Consider the following 18,169-nt stretch of genomic DNA (forward strand, 5'->3'; position numbering starts at 1 on the left):
GTAAAAAGATCATTTTCTGTATATGTATATATATATGTGTGTGTGTGTGTGTTTTAATTACTTCTCATATGCCAGGTCTATACAGTATCAGAAAAACAAAAACTGTATAATGTTAGTTACAATCCAAATAATGAGAGCGTCACAAACCACTGGGTTAATTCAATGAATTTTTTTATTCAGTTACATATACACATCTCTGTAATAAGACATGCTTATTACAATAGATTGATATTACAACATAATATCAACATTCTCTCTTGCATAATTTGTCCTGTTAGACAATATATTATTTATAAAATTACTGAGTTGGTTATGAAATGTTACCAACTGTTAAAATGGAAGGAAATTGCATCTTAAAAGTAAAATGTTTTTATATGTGAGACTAACGTGGGTCGTTTTCAAAGACATATTGTTTGGCTTCATTCTTTTTTTTCTTTATAAACCCTCATTCCTTTACCTTCATCCTTTTCAAAGGATTATTCAGCTCTCGCTGGAATAAAGCTGCTCTTCCTGAAAGGAAGGTCTGGAAGGCAACAGCCAACAAATTTTCATACTTTTCAAGTAGTGTTTTATCTTCAGGAGGATAAATTCGTCTACAATAAAATCAGATAAACCAACTTGTTTAAAAGAAGCTATCATAGCCCCAAGAGTTAAGGTCAACTACATAGATAATCCTTGACCACTTATTCTGTGCCAGTTACTTTAATAGGTGCTAGAAATAAAGATGAAGACAGTTACAAGAAACTCAAGAATTTTCTTCTGTTACCTGTACAAATTAAAGTTTATCTAGAGAATTATCATTAAACAATGTAGTTCCAGAAGATATGGTATAAGGATTTGGTTGGGGAAAGCTGGTTGGAGAAGAATTACAATTGAGCAAATTGGAGAAATACAGAACTTTATGGCAGAGAGTTTAGGTGATGAGGAATAATTCGGAAGTTTTGGACTTAGTGTGGTTACTGAACTACACGAGAATGTAGAGATTAATCACGATGCTTTCTTTGGGGGTGGTGGAATTTGCCTCTCCAGTAAAGAGAATTGGACAGGGGCACAGTGAGAGAAATGTGTCCTGATCACTACTGTTGATGGTGTTAAGGCCAGGAAAGAACATCTTACCAGGAGTCCGAGAAGCTCTATGGCTTCAAATCCTCCTAATTCTGCTGAGTCAGTGTCAAAGCTTGGGAGAAGGGGAGGTCTTTCCAGGAACACAAGGAGCTTAGGGGGTTCCCTTTTCTCCTGTCAAAGGTGATAGTACTATGGAGGGGTTCCAGTTCAGTTCAGCACAGTCCACACCCCTCTCTATTGTCTCATACCTGGCTCGGCTCCTTCAAACATTTTCATTATTTGCCTGGCTCCTGATACATTTGACTTTGGAACAAAGTACAGAAACTACTTTGAATTGACAGAAAGAATACCAGCAGACCTAAAACCTGACTTTCTCAAAACACCACATTATAAGCAAATAAGATCACAGGATAATATCAGGTTTAAAAGATTTCATACAGCCAGTCTCGAGGCTGGTTAGTAGGAGCTCTCCCAAGTTTGACCCATCTACTTGCTATCTTTTCTTTCTGGAAAGATGTTAAGCAAAAACCACTTTGTCAGAATGAAATAAAAAGCGCTTAAAATAAGCCTAAAAGTTTAAAAAATGTAGACATTGTTTTGACACTACACTTCTTCAATCTATTAAAAAATGGAAGAACAGTTACCTATAATTCCCCATATGTCGATTTTCGTGTTCTTCTTTCAAGATTTGCTTTCGTACTTGAGCAAGTCTCTCTTTCTAGAAATAAATAAATTTTACAAGTAAAACCTGACAGATGAATTACGCAATTCAAATCAGGGGTACATTGTGAAAATTTTCATACCAACTCTTCTTTCCGCCTCTCCAACTGGTGTCTCTGCTGTTCCCAGTCTGAGGAACCTGGCAGGAGCCTTTTTATTGAATTTTGACCATAAAGTCTCCTTTGAGCCTCAGCTTTTTGTTTGGCCAAGTTTCTCCTTTTATCACTGGTTCTACAATATAAAACACAAAACCACGTTCTAGAATTCAAATAAGCTCAGATCTTATCCCTGTGAGGGGAATTAGCAGGAGAAACAGTGGGGATAGGAATCAATGTTTATTAAATTTACGTATATACATTATATTCATCTAACGATCCACCAAATACGGGTCTCCATATAGTAAACAGAAGTCCTGAAGGTAAGAAGATAAGATGGAAACAGTATAGCAACTTACTAGCTGCACAATCTTAGGTCAATTATCTGCTGAGTCTGCTTCCCCATCTATTAAATATTAACAATAACGTTTCCCTCCCAGAGTTCCTATAAAGATTAACTTGTAGCGTTAATAGGTCCTTAATAAATGTTGGTTCCTTTCTCCTCCTTCAACTAATTTCATTTATATTTAAGCACTCTCACTGACACTGACCACCCAGTCTAACAGTCATTATTTATTTGAAAATGTCTGTATAGTTCTTCTCATTTTTCCCCTATCATGAAAATTTACTTACAGCTGTCTGATTTTTATAGGAAAAGTCCTGTTGTGAGATTACTTTCCTCTGAACATCTCTTCTCTCTCTTCCCTTCCATGTAGCTGGTGCAATCAGATAAACCTGAGGTCTCTTCTCACCACTCCCTCCATTGTGCATTCTTACAGATCACCCTTGAAGGTACTAACAGGAACAAGGTGGACCCCAGGAAAAAAAGGAAAGGAAAAGCCAATTCTACCCCTAGTCTTAGGGAAAAACAGAGCTCTCATCCTTGAGCTTATTTTCCATGTTTCCCACTGTCAGTAGCCTGGTAGGGCCCAGAGGAAGGTGTAAACCAAAGGCAATGGTACAAGGAGGCCATCTGGCCAGCTTCTAGTGTGGAGAGGTAAAAGAAGTGCCTACGTTTACATGTGGTCCCATTCAATTCATCAGGAGACTGCACTGAGAATACGGGGCCAAGGCCCTAGATAATAATGAGTGTTCTTTTGCCTCAAGTATGAACCACCCTCAACTTGAACTTGCAGGAGTGTTGTAATTGATCTATTCTCCTTTGTGACAACATTGAGGTTTGAGTGGCAGGAGTTCAACTGGGGGGTAGAATAGAAGGAATAATTTGAGAAAACGAATAAACACATCCAGAAAATTGCAAATCATTCAGTATGGCTGGAGTTATGGACGAATGTAGGAAATTCAGCTAATCACAAGGGCTTTAATATCAGCTTATTGAGTCTCAAACTGAACTTGAGGCAATGGTGGGGTGGGTGAATTTGAAAAGAAGAAGGGTCTAATTATATTTGCATTTTTTAAAGATTATGCCCTTGGCATTATGTACAGTGGCTTAGCAGTGGATGAGAAAAGAAGCAGACAATTAAAATGGGCTATGGTCTGAATATTTGTGCCCCTCCAAAATTCATATGTTGAACTACTAACCTCCAAAGGTGAGGTATTAGTAGGTGGGACCTTTGGAGGTGATTAGGTCATCAGGGTAGAACCCTCTTAAAAGGGATTAGTGCCTTATAAAAGAGGCTCCCGAGAGTTCCCTAGCCCCTTGTGCCATGTGAGAATACAATGAGAAGCCTGTGGCCCAGAAGAGGGCCCTCACCCAACCATGCTAGCACCCTGATCTCAGACTACAAACCTCCAGAACTGTGAAAAATAATTTCTTTTCTTTATAAGCTATTCAGTCTGTGGTATTTTGTTTCAGCAGCCCAAACAGACTAAAACAGATGGATGCTACTTCATTAGCAAATATGAAATATGAGGGCCTGGACCAGTGAAGCAGCAGTAGGATTAGAGAAAAAGGAAAGATTTGAAGGATTATTTTGGAGGAAGAATGAATGTGCTCTGGTGATTAATTAGATGCGAGGAATAACAAAGAGGGATGAACCTGAGATGACCACAAGATTTCTGAATTCAGTGACTGGATGATTGAGAATATCATTTTTCTAATCATGAATACTAAATTTGGCTGAGTTTCCTCTGCTCAGGGAAAGAAGAGAATAGATGAAGAAGAAAAAGAATTGAGAGGAAGAAAGACCAAATAATCAATAAGGAAAAAATTGCAGAGAGGAAGAAAAAAAGGAAGGACAGAAAAGAGGAAGAGAGAATAAAAAAGGATTAGGAATATTATGTTGAGAACACTGTGAAAGAAATGAAAGTAGACCTATGTGCACATCCACAGCAAACAAGACACTCACAGACAAGGACGCTGCTACACTAACAGTTCAGGCATACACTAACAGAGGAGTAACAGGAATAAGCACTCAAACTTCCTCCAAACACATTAAGAAACAAAGAAAAGCCAATCACACCAAGACATTTTTCTTTAGAGGAATGGTCCCATATTCTGGCCTTTGGGAATATTGCCATTCTAAAAACTGTGTTTGCATTTCTATCAATATAGGCATAAATCAGCACTAACAACTCTTAGTCCAGAATAAAATTTAACAAAAGACTAAAAGATCTCTATTCACTTAGGATTTTAATCAGCATTTTTCCACAAGGAACTTAAATCAAACTGAAAAGAAAAATCAGCCATGTCCAAGTAAAACAGCACAGAGCATAAGGGAGTAAACGAAGTGACACGTCACCTACTATGTAGACTATAATTCCTCTTGGAGCTCAAAGAAAGGAAAGGTTAATTGGGGCTTAAAGGAAGATGTCATAAAAAAGATGGGATTTGAGTCATAGGTAGTAAGGAAAGATATTCAGGGTAGGAAACAGAATAAATCATCAGTGGGAATGGGCAAGATATGTGGGGGAAATTATGATATAATCAGCTTAACTAAAACACTTTGGGTTGGAGAGAAATAGAAAATAAGATGGAAAAGCTAAGGTTAAGTTATATTACGCAAAGAGCTTAGACTAGGTGTTGGCAATAGAAATCCATTTAGGTTCTTGGGCAGAAAGACTATACAACGAAAAAAAGATCATTCCAACATCTGATTAAAATGAATGTAAATAGGGAATTTCTGGAATCATAGAATTTATTCTATCCAAAATTACAACAGTCCATATGAAAATTAATCCATTAATATTTAACATAGGCAAGAATTTTCCTAGTGTTTCTAGTTCCTGCTTATGCAACTATGATGTACCCATCATAGTCACCTGTTCACAGTGAAATACAAGTCTAACACATATATGCCCCCAGAGCTCTCCATCTGGTTGGAGAGAAAAGGCACCTCTGCAACATAAGCTTTATTAGCATGTGCTCAAAATGATAAGAACTGTGATAAATTCTCTTAGTGGAACAGCACTAAGAAAAATAAGGAAGATGAACTCCAACTCTCCCTTAGTTTCAAGTCTAGAAATGTCTCACTGTTTGAACTGTATATATCTCACTTTTAAGAAGATCAAAAGAACCCATAGACACTGTCCTGAATTGGTACCATCAGTGGCAAAGTCAAAAGACATGCCAAAAAAATTTAAAAACCCACCAGGCCTACATATACGATAACAGTAAATGCAAAAAAAAAAAAAAGTGTATAGGCATATTAAATAATCTGAAATACTTGATGCACTTGTGTAAGCTAAATAAATAAAAACTTCCCATTTTACATCTCTTTCCTTTCTATTCATTTCTTTTAGGATAACTGAAATATCAGGAGAATTTAGGCAAATCATTCTTTGATCAGGCAAAAGAAGGGGCCATATGAAAATTTTCGAACAAGTTTATATGTCAATCTCTTTTTTAAATGATGCTTTCCATATAAAGCTACTTCTCAATCAGGTACCTGCTAAATACTTGGAAACATTTAAAAGAAGTAAATTGCTTGGAAGCATCCCACAACTCTTCTAGAATTCTTGGAAAGACAATTCGAATTGATTGAAATGATAAAATCCCAGAGCTTAAACGACCTCAGAGGTCCTTTAACCCAACACCCTAAACGCTGTTTGAACACTTACAATGGCAGACAAGTCACGGCTTCATTAAGCAGTACAGTCAAACTTCTAACAGATTTCTTTCATAATGAGCCAAAAGCTTTCCCACATAAACAGCATTTCAAATATTTGACATCCATGATCATGTACACTGCAACTAGCCCACGTGTATTGCATTGATCCAGCAATGCCACTTCTGGGTATATATCCAAAGGAATTGAAATCAGGATTCAAAGAAATATCTGTACTCCCACGTTCACTGCAGCATTATTCACAACAGCTAAGACATGGAAGCAATCTAAATGTTCATCAATAGATGAATGAATAAAAAAAGGTGATATGGGGCCAGCCTCATGGCAAAGTGGTTAAAGTTCCATGCACTCCGCTTCAGCAGCCCAGGATTCATGGGTTCAGATCCCGGGTACAGATCTACTCCACTCATCAGATATGCCATAGCGGCATCCACATACAAAGTAGAGGAAGACTGGCACAGATGTTAGCTCAGGGAGAATCTTCTTCAAGCAAAAGAAAAAGAGGAGGATTGGCAACAGAGCTTGGCTCAGGGCAAATATTCCTCAAAAAAATAAAAAATGTGGTATATACATACAATGAAATATTACTCAGCCTTAAACAAAAAAAGGAAATCCTGCCTATGCTTTTCAATGGGAAGGTTAAGCCTCACTTAACTGTCTTTCTTTACTGGTTAACCAGGCAGCATGATATAATGGGAAGACCTCTGGACAGAAAGGTAGGAAATCTATGTTTGAGTTTTTCTTACTTCCTGAACAGCCTCTCTGCTTTAGTTTCTTCTTATGAGGTGAGGAAGATAATCCAGAGGGTTTCCTAAGGTATTCTCCAGTTCAACATCATACTCTGTATTAAATAATTATACCAATGCTGTAATTTAACCATATTTACTGTCAGTTCAGAGCATTATATGGGGAGAAGAAAAAGCACTGTGCAGGAGAAAGGGAAAAGATATTTAAAAAAGAAAAAACCTGAATGGAATCAAGAAATTCAAAATACCAAATACAAAAAATTAAAAGCCAATCTCACGTACAAATGATTGTTCTATGCCTAACGTGGTGGAAAAATTCCAAAAGATGGGGGAAACACCTTACCTGATGTTTAGTAGCTTCAGTGCATTTAGCAGCACTCCCCTTTTTACATCATAGTCTATTTTCTGATCAGTCCCAAAACTTGGAGCTCGATTGATCTGGAATTTACAAAGAAAACAATGAGAATAGCCAAATATTGGTAGGTCAATAAATATTCAGTATATATTTGCTAATCTAATGGGTCCTCCACCAGTAGAAGGACTCAGCAATAAATCTCAAAGTTCTACATGGTTGATGGCCCAGCTGCCATTGCCATACTCTCTTCCCCATCACCCTAAGCCAAGGAGTCGCAAGGAACTGACCGTTATCACTGCCCCCTCTCTCCTACCTGTTTCAGATTCTTCCCTCTACTATCATGTAAAAGAAATTGGTCTATGAAGAAACATACTCACACAAGACAAAGTAATACGTGGAAAGGTAGAAAAATTTTTTTTCAGTTAACATTTTGAATTTCTTTCAAGTTTTATGTGAAATTGAAAAAAAAGAAAGTAAAGAAGAACCACAAATGGCTGACAGAAGAAACTCTGAAAATTAGGGTTGCATCCAGCCAAAATTCTACTCTGTAATATTGATGGCTTCTTTGCTTCTCATTTCCTACCTCAGTTCTAAAACACACAAAACCCAGCAGATGTTCGAGTCTAAAAGCTCAGCAGCTTGTAAATGCATGCAAAAATGAGAATTATTACAAAGCAAATTAAATTAATAAATACTATTTATTAAACATCCAAATCACTTTTATTACCAAAACAAGCACAATCACTTCATGCACACATCAAAGTATCCATAATAGACTCCGTGCTCCTAAATTAGCGCGGTTCCCTCTGCCCAGTAACTTCCCCCCACCCCACCCCCATCTCTCAGAGCCCCCAGCCCCGACCCCACTTTCTCCAACCTGAAATACTCTGCTCAGGTGTCGCCTCTTCTGCAAAGATATTTTTTTAATTCTCAAACACACACATGTACACAGATTAATCAGTCTGTTGTTTGTTCTGGTTCTCTCTTCCGTATTTATATTTATACATATTATCATAAAACACGTATCTGAGTCCACAGTAGGCCAGGGCAAGTATTCTGTCTTATTTTTCTTGTATCTCAACCACCTGGCACAACGACTTATTGAAATTAATTCAAGGATACTTAAAGTATCAGAAGTATAATCATACTCCACCCAATGTCTGTGTTTTCCCCTAAAAGTGTTTTCTATGATTGAATATTTCTGCAATTTTGCCACTACGAATCACAACTTACAAAAATTTCAGGTAACTAAAAGTTATCACAGCCTCAGAAGCCTCAGAAGCACTTCCTAACTTATTCCACTTGATGGCGCCAAAAGGTTTTTAACAACATGTATTAGACACCCCCCACCCCCACCCCCCCCATTGAAGCTGGGAGAAAATACAAAGAAACAAGATCTAAATCAGATTCTTTTAACTGCTTTAATAAAAATGAATGTTCATTATCTACAGCTGTTGGTTATTGTGGAGTTTCTTTCATGGTTCTGACTGATCTGGAAATGAAAGAATGAATAGAAATGAAAATATTTTAATGCAAACAATGCTGTTTAGCTGTTGGCTATCGTGGAGTGATGAAGGAGAGAACAAAGTATGGAAATAATGAAGGAGAGAATAAAGTATGAAGAAACGCTAATGCAAATAGTGGTATTTTGAGCCTTTAAAAAAAATGCAGAATTCAACCATTCAGTCAATTCTGATTTACCAAGCTAACACAAAGCTCCCGTTAAGCAAATGACTTTGAAAATGGCTAACTAAAATACCTATAAAATCACTATTCCCTGTTGTCCCCCTTCAGTTCCACCTCATGCATGTGCCTTCACTTCTTCCCCACCCCATCGAGGATAAAAGACAAGTAGCAGGGCCAGAAAAAAAACACAGCTCAGAGCAGGAAAGGATGACTGCAGACAAAGAGTACACCTGAAGAAGAAAGCACCAGGCCTTAGCAAGTTGAAGGGCCCAGAGTGCCGTCAAGTGATTTCATATCCAAGGAACAGAGGAAGCAAAAGGATAAGGAAAACTCACAGCGTTCTTATTTCTAGGATCCAGGCAGGAGCACACCTGACAGAATACCTGACAGAACTGCATTCGATTGGAAATATAATCCACATTATTTGCTCCTAGCAGATTGAACACACACACAGGAAACTGTTGGCCTTCAAATTGGAAAAGTGTTCTTTCCTAAAAACATATTTTGAGTGATCTCACTTATCACGCATTCAATTTGCCTTTGCAAACCTTGATATTACAGATATAACTTCCAACTTCTAAATCATCACCCAAAAAGAAGGGACAATCAACTTAAAATGAAAGGTAGTTGTTGATGTATCTTCTATAGCAATATGTTCCTTAAAATGTAACTAATGTAGTAAACACTAAGTGTTTAGATATGTGCTATTTTCCTGATAAAGTTTCATGGCCATGCACTCTATGACTCCAGATCAGGGAGCTTCGGGGGAACTGCTGATGGGGTGCTGTAGGACCACAGGACTTCTATGGTTTCTTCTGGATATAATATAAATATAAAAATGACTGGAAGAAAAAGTAGAAAAATCTTAACCAGAGCTCATTTTTATTTCTCCTTTATATTATTCCATATTTTCCAAATGCTAAGTGACCTTTTGTAATCAAAGAAAAATAATGATGACTCTGATCATACCACGGACTGGCAGCAAACTCAATGGCACACAGTTGACAGCCTGGACACGAGGGGAGCCCCAGGTCACATAATACGGCCTCAAAGGGGAATTCATGCCACCTCGGGTGTTGGATACTGAATACTGATTAATGAACCAGTGGAGGCCCTCTTCTCTTGGAGAGTTTGAAGGGAGACCCACTGAAGACAGGGAGGCTGTGGTCCTGTTTCTAGGCACCCACAAAGAGGAAAGACAACGTCCAGAAGTAATGAGGTGGTAGAAGACGTGAGGCTGAGAAAATAGTGGAGAAAGTGGACAACAAACCAGTAAAAGCAGATCCACACATATAATCAAAATTCCTGGCCTAGAAATTCACTCAATACTAATTTGGGGAAAGTAACATCAAACATATATTGATTCATTCTTGGAACTGTTCTATTTTCGGCATTTTTATTGTCTTCTTCCCACATGCTCCAGTCAGGCCACTTTATGCTCAGTTAATGAGATAACTGTGCCAAGCACACATTTAAGAAACATTTGTTTTAATATACAAGAAGAGTGATAACTTCTCTTCTTCCAGAAATTCCTTACCTCCAGAAGCCACGGCTTTAGTTTTCTATCCAATAAAATATCAAATCCCAGGACTTCGAAGCAGACACTTTCACTTCCTGGAGGTTGACCAGGTCTGCACATTCGATACGCATGCAGGACGTGAGGTTCTGCTACAATCAGGGTCTTTACCACCAACTCCTAAAAGGATTGTGATAAAAAAAAAGTGAAATGCCTTATTTCTTTGTATCTCATTTACAGACGTGGAAATGTGGGCTGGACTTGCAAACTAGCGTCCTGGTCAAGTCCACAAAGCTCTATGGCACTGAGCCCCTGCCACTGCTCTGACTTCATCTCAGACAATTCCTCGTCCGCCCACTGTGTTCCAGCCAGGCTTGCCTTCTCTGTGCCCCTTGCACTAGCTGTCCCCTCTTCCTGGAACAGTCTTCCCCCAATATTCCCATGTCTGACTCCTTGATGTGCAGAGAGGCCTTCCTTGACCCCCGAGTCAAAAGCAGCCGCCCACCCCTTATTCCTTACTGCATCCCCACACAGCAGAGAATCAGCTGACATGTTTTCCTTTCTATTAGAGCAGAGTCCTTGTCTGTCTTCTCTACAACCTCATTCCCAGTGCCTACAGTAACGCCTGGAATTTAGAAAATGCTCAAAAACACTGATGAACAAATAAGTAAAATAAAAGTTGACAAACGTGGCTTCTATTTGTTCAATAAGGGTAGGACCATACTCTAGCCTTCTCAGAAACCATACAGAAGGGGATAGGGATGGCAGGGAAGAAAAGTTTCAAGAAGAGTAAACTATTTCACAAAGAACGTTATAGAAACTCCACTTAGACAAAGCCCGCAAGGACTAGGAAGACAGAATCCAGGAGAGCTGGTTTCTTCGTGCAGTGATGATCTCGTAGTTTCTAAGGTTTATCTGAGACAAGAGTACTGCCAATTAAAGAACTAGCTACATTATCTGTAAGGACACACAAGACTACCAGGGTGAGTTACTAACGCTAATAAAACAAGAAGCTGGCTCACTGAAGTTTGAGAACAAGCTATGCAATGTGGAAAAGCTGTCCCACTGGTTTCTGCTGAGAATATACTGTCTTTTGAACTCCCTCTCTACAGGCAGAGGCAATAGTGCACGGCAGTTCAGAATGTGGCTCGGAAGTCAGATTTTCTGGGTGTAGTCCTGGCTTTGCTACTTGCTAGATGGGCAACCTCAGTCACGTTGCTCAAACTCTGTGACTCTCATTTTTCCCCCAATGTGAACTAGCAATAGTAATAGCTCCTGCTGCAAAAGACCGATGAAGGACAGAGTGAGACTCCATGTGACGCTCTCAGCACAGTGCCCAGAATAGAGGACGCCTTCAATACATGCGAGCGACCTAATGGCTACTCTTGTCACAGCTATTCCATCACTCCTCTAGAACTCCAGCTCAGATGTCAGGTCAGACACAAACATCCCACTGCCTGCTGGGAGCAATATTTATTATATGTGAGAAAAAATGGAAGACAGAGGTTAACCTCACTGTTACCCAGAATCCCAATCAAGACCATATTTGAGGGTATCAGAGATGTCATGAAGGGTTGTTCTCAGAAAATTTTATTCAGAATAACAAATCCATGGTAGCACCATAATATAAAGATCAAAGACAAAAAGTCACTTCCTATAAATCTTTGGAGATATTACTGAAACCACTTGAGAGTAGAGGAAAGAAAGTTAAAACCTTGGCTAAGAAAGTGTCTGTATGAAACAAGACAGGCGGGGAGAAAAGTGAACATTAATTAACAGATCCTGAACTGCAAATCTGTGTTTTCTTTACATAGAAAACAACATACTTTTGGAAATGTAAAGGCAAGATTTTACGTGAAAATCAGGAATGAGAGAACAAAACACAAATTCAATTCCGCTAATGTTTTTGAGAATTTCCACCATAGTGTCATCGCTCTGAAAGATGATTTGTAGACTTGTAGCTAACGTATATAAAAAACATTCAAAGATGGCTTTATAAGTGATAATAATCTTTTTTAGTCTCTATGGCTTGGTTTTCTTTGATGTCTTATTCATTCTAGACCAACACAAAAGCACATATCTCTGTCTTTCATAGAGAGTATTGATGAATGTTAGTTTTCAGACATAGATAGTCACTTTTTAGAGAAATCACCACCAATAAAGTGGTCATTGAAAATAGTCCTAAGTTAAATTCATGAAACTTTAAACTAAGATAAAAATTTACTGCATGATCGCCTTCTCCACCTCATCCTGTCATTCTCTTTTTATATAATCCCATTAATTCACTTTAAACAGATATTCATAAGTACATGCAATTCTAATAAAGAAGGCAAATTTTAAAATAAAATTTTAAATTTTATTTGACAATTTGACAATTGTAAGAAAAGTACCTGGAAAAGTTAACAATTTATTAATTATTAATTTTTTATAGAATATTAATATATATTCTAACTAATGCATGCAAGAGTGATGCAAAATTTACCCATTTATAGAAAAGATCATGAAACGTGTCAGAGATTTACCCATTGCCCATGTTCAGCTCATATCTGAAACTTATATTTAGGCTCCACAGAAAAGTTAATTTCCATACCCTCTTATTTATATTAGTCTTACTTGTAAACCTCCTAATTCAATTATGTGGGGAAAGTACCACTTCAAAGCAATGTATGTAAAGCTAGCGATGCTCATTTTTCTCTCGGATTCTCCCTACACATTCCTCACCAAAGCAGCCCAAAAGGTTCTGCCTTTTCACAAAGACCTCCCCAAAGAATCAAACCCATATGGAAATGAAAGATTTGGTAAAGAAAAAAAGAACACCAGAGAGCATAGAAAACTTTCTTGGTCTTTTCATCAAAGGACTCATTCATTCAATCATCCAGGTATCATCAATGAGCTACTGTCCAAAAACAGCAAATTTCACCACTTGGATGGTTCTGATCCACTGTGACAGTAAACTATCATTATTAGAAAATTTTTTGGAATTTCTACAAAATTGGCCTTGATAAAATAAATAAATAAATAAACAGGATTGCCGTAATCGAATTTCTTGTTTGGATGTATTCAGTCTCTCAGGAAGATATAACAGAAAGCTAGCAAGTTGGTGGACATCTGACAAACATTTGTGGTGGAGGCTCTACATTTTTAAAAATTTTGAATTTTTTGCGGATGTTTATAAATCAGAAGATTTATGGCTTCTATTGACAAACTAAAAGAATGAGCCACACTGGGCCCCAAATACCCTGTGAGACCAATAGGGGGGTATCCATCCCCTTCAGGGCTCTCATGCACTTCAAATTACCACAGTTCCTAGCATGCCCTATTTCTTCTATCCAAACTAGTTCACTCCTTTTTACTTGTCTGACACCTAAGGGCCTTTGGATTTGCCTTCTGCAATATAGAAAATAAGGTCAAAAAAATCCACCAACAAAACAATCAACAAAAGGATAAATATAATGATGCTGATTTTTCTGATTTTCCCAAGAGAACCAAGTTCAACCAACTATGAACTTTCATGTCCATTTTCCACGATAGATTTACTTAAATTATATATTATTTGTCCCAAAAGGAAAGTTAAATCAAATTGTATAGCCCTAATCATATTAAGTATTTTCATATTAAGTATTTCCTCTAACTTTGAATACCATTTTAATACTTCTGCTAGGATTAATAAAGGATCTGTTTCACCAAGGTTATCTTCTCGTCTGTTTCCTTTTCTCTCTTTACCCTTACCATTTGGAATTTCATCCACTGCCATGGCTTTATTTATGAATTGCACCCCAAACATACACTTTTAACTGCCTACTTGACCTTACAACCTGAGACAGCATTTCAAGTTCAACATATCTAAAGTAGAACTCATCATCATAGCCTCATGGACTTTTAAAAATTTAGTTCAGGTGTCAACGCCTCCAGGAAGTCCTCCTCCGATTCCCACCCAACCAAAGCTATGGTACGTGGTCTTCCTCCACATGCCCACAGCATCCAGTGCACACCTCTGTTGTTGTACTTGCTACACTGCACTTCATCAACAATTTATGTGCAGGCTTTTCCTACCAAACTAAATTTTTTGAGGACCGGAGCTGTACCTTATAAATCTTTATCAACCAGAGACAAGCTTATATCATGAGTTCAATAAATGTTTACTGAATGGATGAATGAATGAATGAAAAAATGAACAAACGAATAGAACTCTCTTCCCTCATCTGCAAAACCAAGGTCTACATCCTCTTCTCAAAATAAATTCCTTCCCACTCTATTTCAGATAATGGCACACTAGTTCTGCCTATAATTCCTCCTTAAACTAGAGAGGAATCTCTGAACGCTTCTCCTCCATTCTGGACGTTCAGTTAGTCTTTACCTCATTGGCACTGCTTTCATTGTGGTTTAATTCAGACCCTTCTTTTCACCTACCTCCTCCCAGGTGCCCTCCTCTACCTACTCTTGGTCTCCACTCTAACCCATCCTACACCTATTTTCAGATTTATCTTTTAAATTCATATGTTTGGCCTTAGTATTCTCCTTAAAAACTGGAAGGAATGAATCCTGACTCCCTACCAAATGAAGCCTTCATTTTCAGACCTAAAATTTGGCCCCCACATATCTTTCCACCCATTAAGTCCCCACGAATCTCCCATGAATACCATATGTGCCAACCTGGACCACTGATCATTATTCTCACACCTCTATGCCTTTACTTACACTTTTGCCTCCACCTACAATTCCCTCTCTCCCATCCCTAGCAGTAAAAAATACTACTTATCTATCAAGGTCCATCACAAATTCCACTTTCTTCAGGAAAACACTTTTTTATCAGCCCAATCTAAAAATGTAATCTGTTCTTCATTTAAAATGCTTGATGATCCTTTAACTTAATCAGAAGAAAGACAGTTATAATTGTGGAATGGCATAATCTTACTGAAATATCACTCCAAAATTTAGCAACATCATGTTGATTTGCTTGTAGGAATTCCGTAAACCATTTGATGGAACGTTTGCTGCCTTTGTTTTCAGTTTCATCCCTTTCAAAACGCTCATTGTGCTTGTTCACAGAGTAGTTTGTCAGATGCATGTATAACTGGGTCTGTAACAAGTAAGAACCAACGTTGTTATCACCTATGAGACTCTAGAACCATGAGGTTTCACAGAAAAGAAAGCAAAGAGAAAAGACAATTTTGAAGTTTAAAATATACAGATTGACAATTTCATGATTATTTAGATAATTTACAAATTAAACGGAATGGCACATTTCCCTTAAAAGGATTGTGAATGTAGTCATCTATAGAGTTACTTTATACAGCATTGAAAATATATCTACTATAAAAGTATTAAACTAAAATAAAAATAAGAATATATAGAGTAATTAAATGAAAATAGAAAACTACATATTTTTTGCTAAGCATGAAAATGCTCTAAGGTTGTTTTTGTTTCTTTTTAATGTTTTTGGTCACTTACAGTTTACACCAAAATTTGTTTTGGGAAAGGAATTTTCTGAAAGAGCATTTTATGTCTTTTTAAAGAAAAATAAAAAATGAAAGTTCAAGTAAGTAGCACAAACGACAAGGCAGGATTACCAAACACCACCTCTGCCTTCCCATACTGACCGGAGGCCACTTGAGTTCATTACCAAGACAGAGCGCACTTAGAGTCAGAGACAGAAGCTCCATACGATGCTGGACCGACGTCTAAGTGATTAACAATAAGTGTACAGTGCTCCATATTGGGGCTTTTATCTTAGTCTCTTTATATTCTTATGTTTGTTGATACCATTATCCTCAAATAAACTTGAAAAAGAATTCAAAATTTAAGGCTTCTCATAAATGTCAATTAATTCACATCTAATGGCTCCTTATCAATCCAGCAAAAACATTCATCAAGTCTATAAATCCTACCCTCATGATCCTACGCCTAGAGATTCAGACAGCAGCACAGCATCATAATGAATATACGCTTCCTGCACACGATTATTATTTTGGTGTGTTACTAACCAACTGTATTCACATCATGTTTTATTTTCACTGCAGTTACTTAGGTCTATAGCACTGAAATCTTCGAAGCAAATATGCAGAACTGATCATTTGAGTTACATGTTGTTTACTAACTCACATGTTCGCCATTAATTAAAATTTATTTTTTTATTCATTAAACAATATCCAGGGAGCACCTCCTCTTGGCAGGAATTTGTGCTGGGCACTGTGGATACAAAGATGCTCAGGACAGATACAGTCCCTCCCTCAGGAAACTTAGAAAAAGCTTTAAATTAAGAGATATTTATGAAAACAAAGAGCATAAAACTTATGCTTGTCTAATTTTAAGTACTTGATTTAAAGAAAAAGGAAATTAAGCAAACTACAAATTTTCTAGTTTCCAAAATATAAATCATTTTTTAATTTAAATAACAAATCCTTTTTTGAGGAGCACTCCATTTGGCAAAAAAATTTCTTAACATAGATAATAGTAGTAATAAAAACTAGCTATCCTAGTGAAAAAGTGAGCAAGAAATGGAACTTTGCATTTTTCTTAAAACATTATCTTTGTAAGTAGGATTGGAAATTTCACAGTTCCACATCAACATTGACAAAAATCCCCTTCTAAACAATTCACTGCTAGTTGGACATTTGCCATAAGGAGAAGTGAAGGCAGCTATGAACCAAACAGAAACCTGCAAGGGATGAAAAGGATATAACCACCCTCCACCCTATGATTCAGCATATAGGCTCCATATAATGAATTGGGATATAAAACTTTTCAAGGATTGGCCAACTGCGACAACAGGAGCAAAAAATGGATGTTTATTACATTTCAATAAATTATGATCTTCTTATATGTAGTTTATCAATATTTAATTCTTATATAAATACACAGCTCATTACAAAATACACATTCACTATTTATAAAATTGGAAATACTAAGAAGGAAAACATAGGCAGCAGTCTGCCATCTAAAAACAACTAATGAGAGCATTTTGGAGTTTCCTCCCAGCCTTTTTTCTTATACTAACCTTTTACATAATTGTGATCTCACTTTAGATAAAATTTTGTATTTCGCTTTTTGATTTCTTCTTGTCTTAATCTAGGAACTCGATCATGAAATTTTAGAGATATATGAGGCACAGTGACGTTTACATAGGAGAACATCGTTTTGCATACATGGGAAAACCAAAGCCAGGAGATGACGTGATTTAAGAGCACTTGGCAAAGGGAGACCCAGAGGCCACACTTCCTGACTCCCAGTCTCTCATTATGATTTCCTAACCCAGTGTACTTACGCAAATTACATACATATAACTTAAGATACTACAATAAATCGCCTAAATGAGCTTCCAAGTCTTACCCTTTCCTATCTCTTCCATTACTCTTTCCTCTCAAAACATGACTCTCTGCCTTCAAGTGTGTAATCCATTCTTATCCAATTATAATCTATGAGCTGACAAGTCCCAAATTATGCCTGTAGCTCAGCTCTCTTATCTGAACTTCGGACCTATACTATATATCCAAAGGCCCATAGTATAGAACCATTGAAAGGTTGCACAGGCAGGTCAAACCAAACACATCAGCTTTCTACAAAACCTTTAATAGCTCCTGTACTCCCTATCACAGTAAATAACACTCCATCCACCAACTGCCAGTGCCAAAAATCTTGAGTTTTATCCTTAATTTCTCTTGCTCTTGCTCTACAAATCCAACCTGTCAATGTTATCCATGTTATCTTAAACATACCTTAAATCTATGTTCTTAGTCCAGCCCTACTGCTATTTCTTCAAATTAAGTCATCTTTCCTCTCACACGTGGTTAGATAAGAATACAGCTTCTTGTCTCCCTTACTCTAGTCTCTCCCATCTGTCTACACCCCATCTCACATTCCCCACAATGTAGACCAAGTGAACTTTTTAAGACACAAATCTCATTCCTTCTTTCCCTTGTTTAAAACCTTTCAATGTTTCCCTTCGTCTTAGGTTAAAT

At 37.3% G+C, this 18,169-nt stretch overlaps 1 protein-coding gene across 5 annotated transcripts in view; it reads right to left on the reverse strand.

Annotated features, from left to right (window-relative positions):
• The window catches only part of TTLL7 (tubulin tyrosine ligase like 7), a 133,270-nt gene that overhangs the window by 55,804 nt on the left and 59,297 nt on the right, over positions 1–18,169 (reverse strand). For all 5 annotated transcript variants that reach the window (XR_006514561.2, XM_014830093.3, XM_014830092.3 and 2 more), the window contains 6 exons: positions 15,127–15,291; positions 10,233–10,391; positions 6,998–7,092; positions 1,869–2,016; positions 1,710–1,783; positions 458–593 (listed from right to left, as the gene is read on the reverse strand). Coding sequence is in view for 4 of the 5 variants with exons in the window: in XM_014830093.3 (XP_014685579.1) it covers positions 458–593; positions 1,710–1,783; positions 1,869–2,016; positions 6,998–7,092; positions 10,233–10,391; positions 15,127–15,291 (777 nt within the window). In the remaining variant the exon portion in view is untranslated. The remainder of the gene's footprint in view (positions 1–457; positions 594–1,709; positions 1,784–1,868; positions 2,017–6,997; positions 7,093–10,232; positions 10,392–15,126; positions 15,292–18,169) is intronic.

Source organism: Equus asinus, chromosome 16 (genome assembly GCF_041296235.1).
Source record: "Equus asinus isolate D_3611 breed Donkey chromosome 16, EquAss-T2T_v2, whole genome shotgun sequence".
Classification (NCBI taxonomy): Eukaryota; Metazoa; Chordata; class Mammalia; order Perissodactyla; family Equidae; genus Equus; species Equus asinus.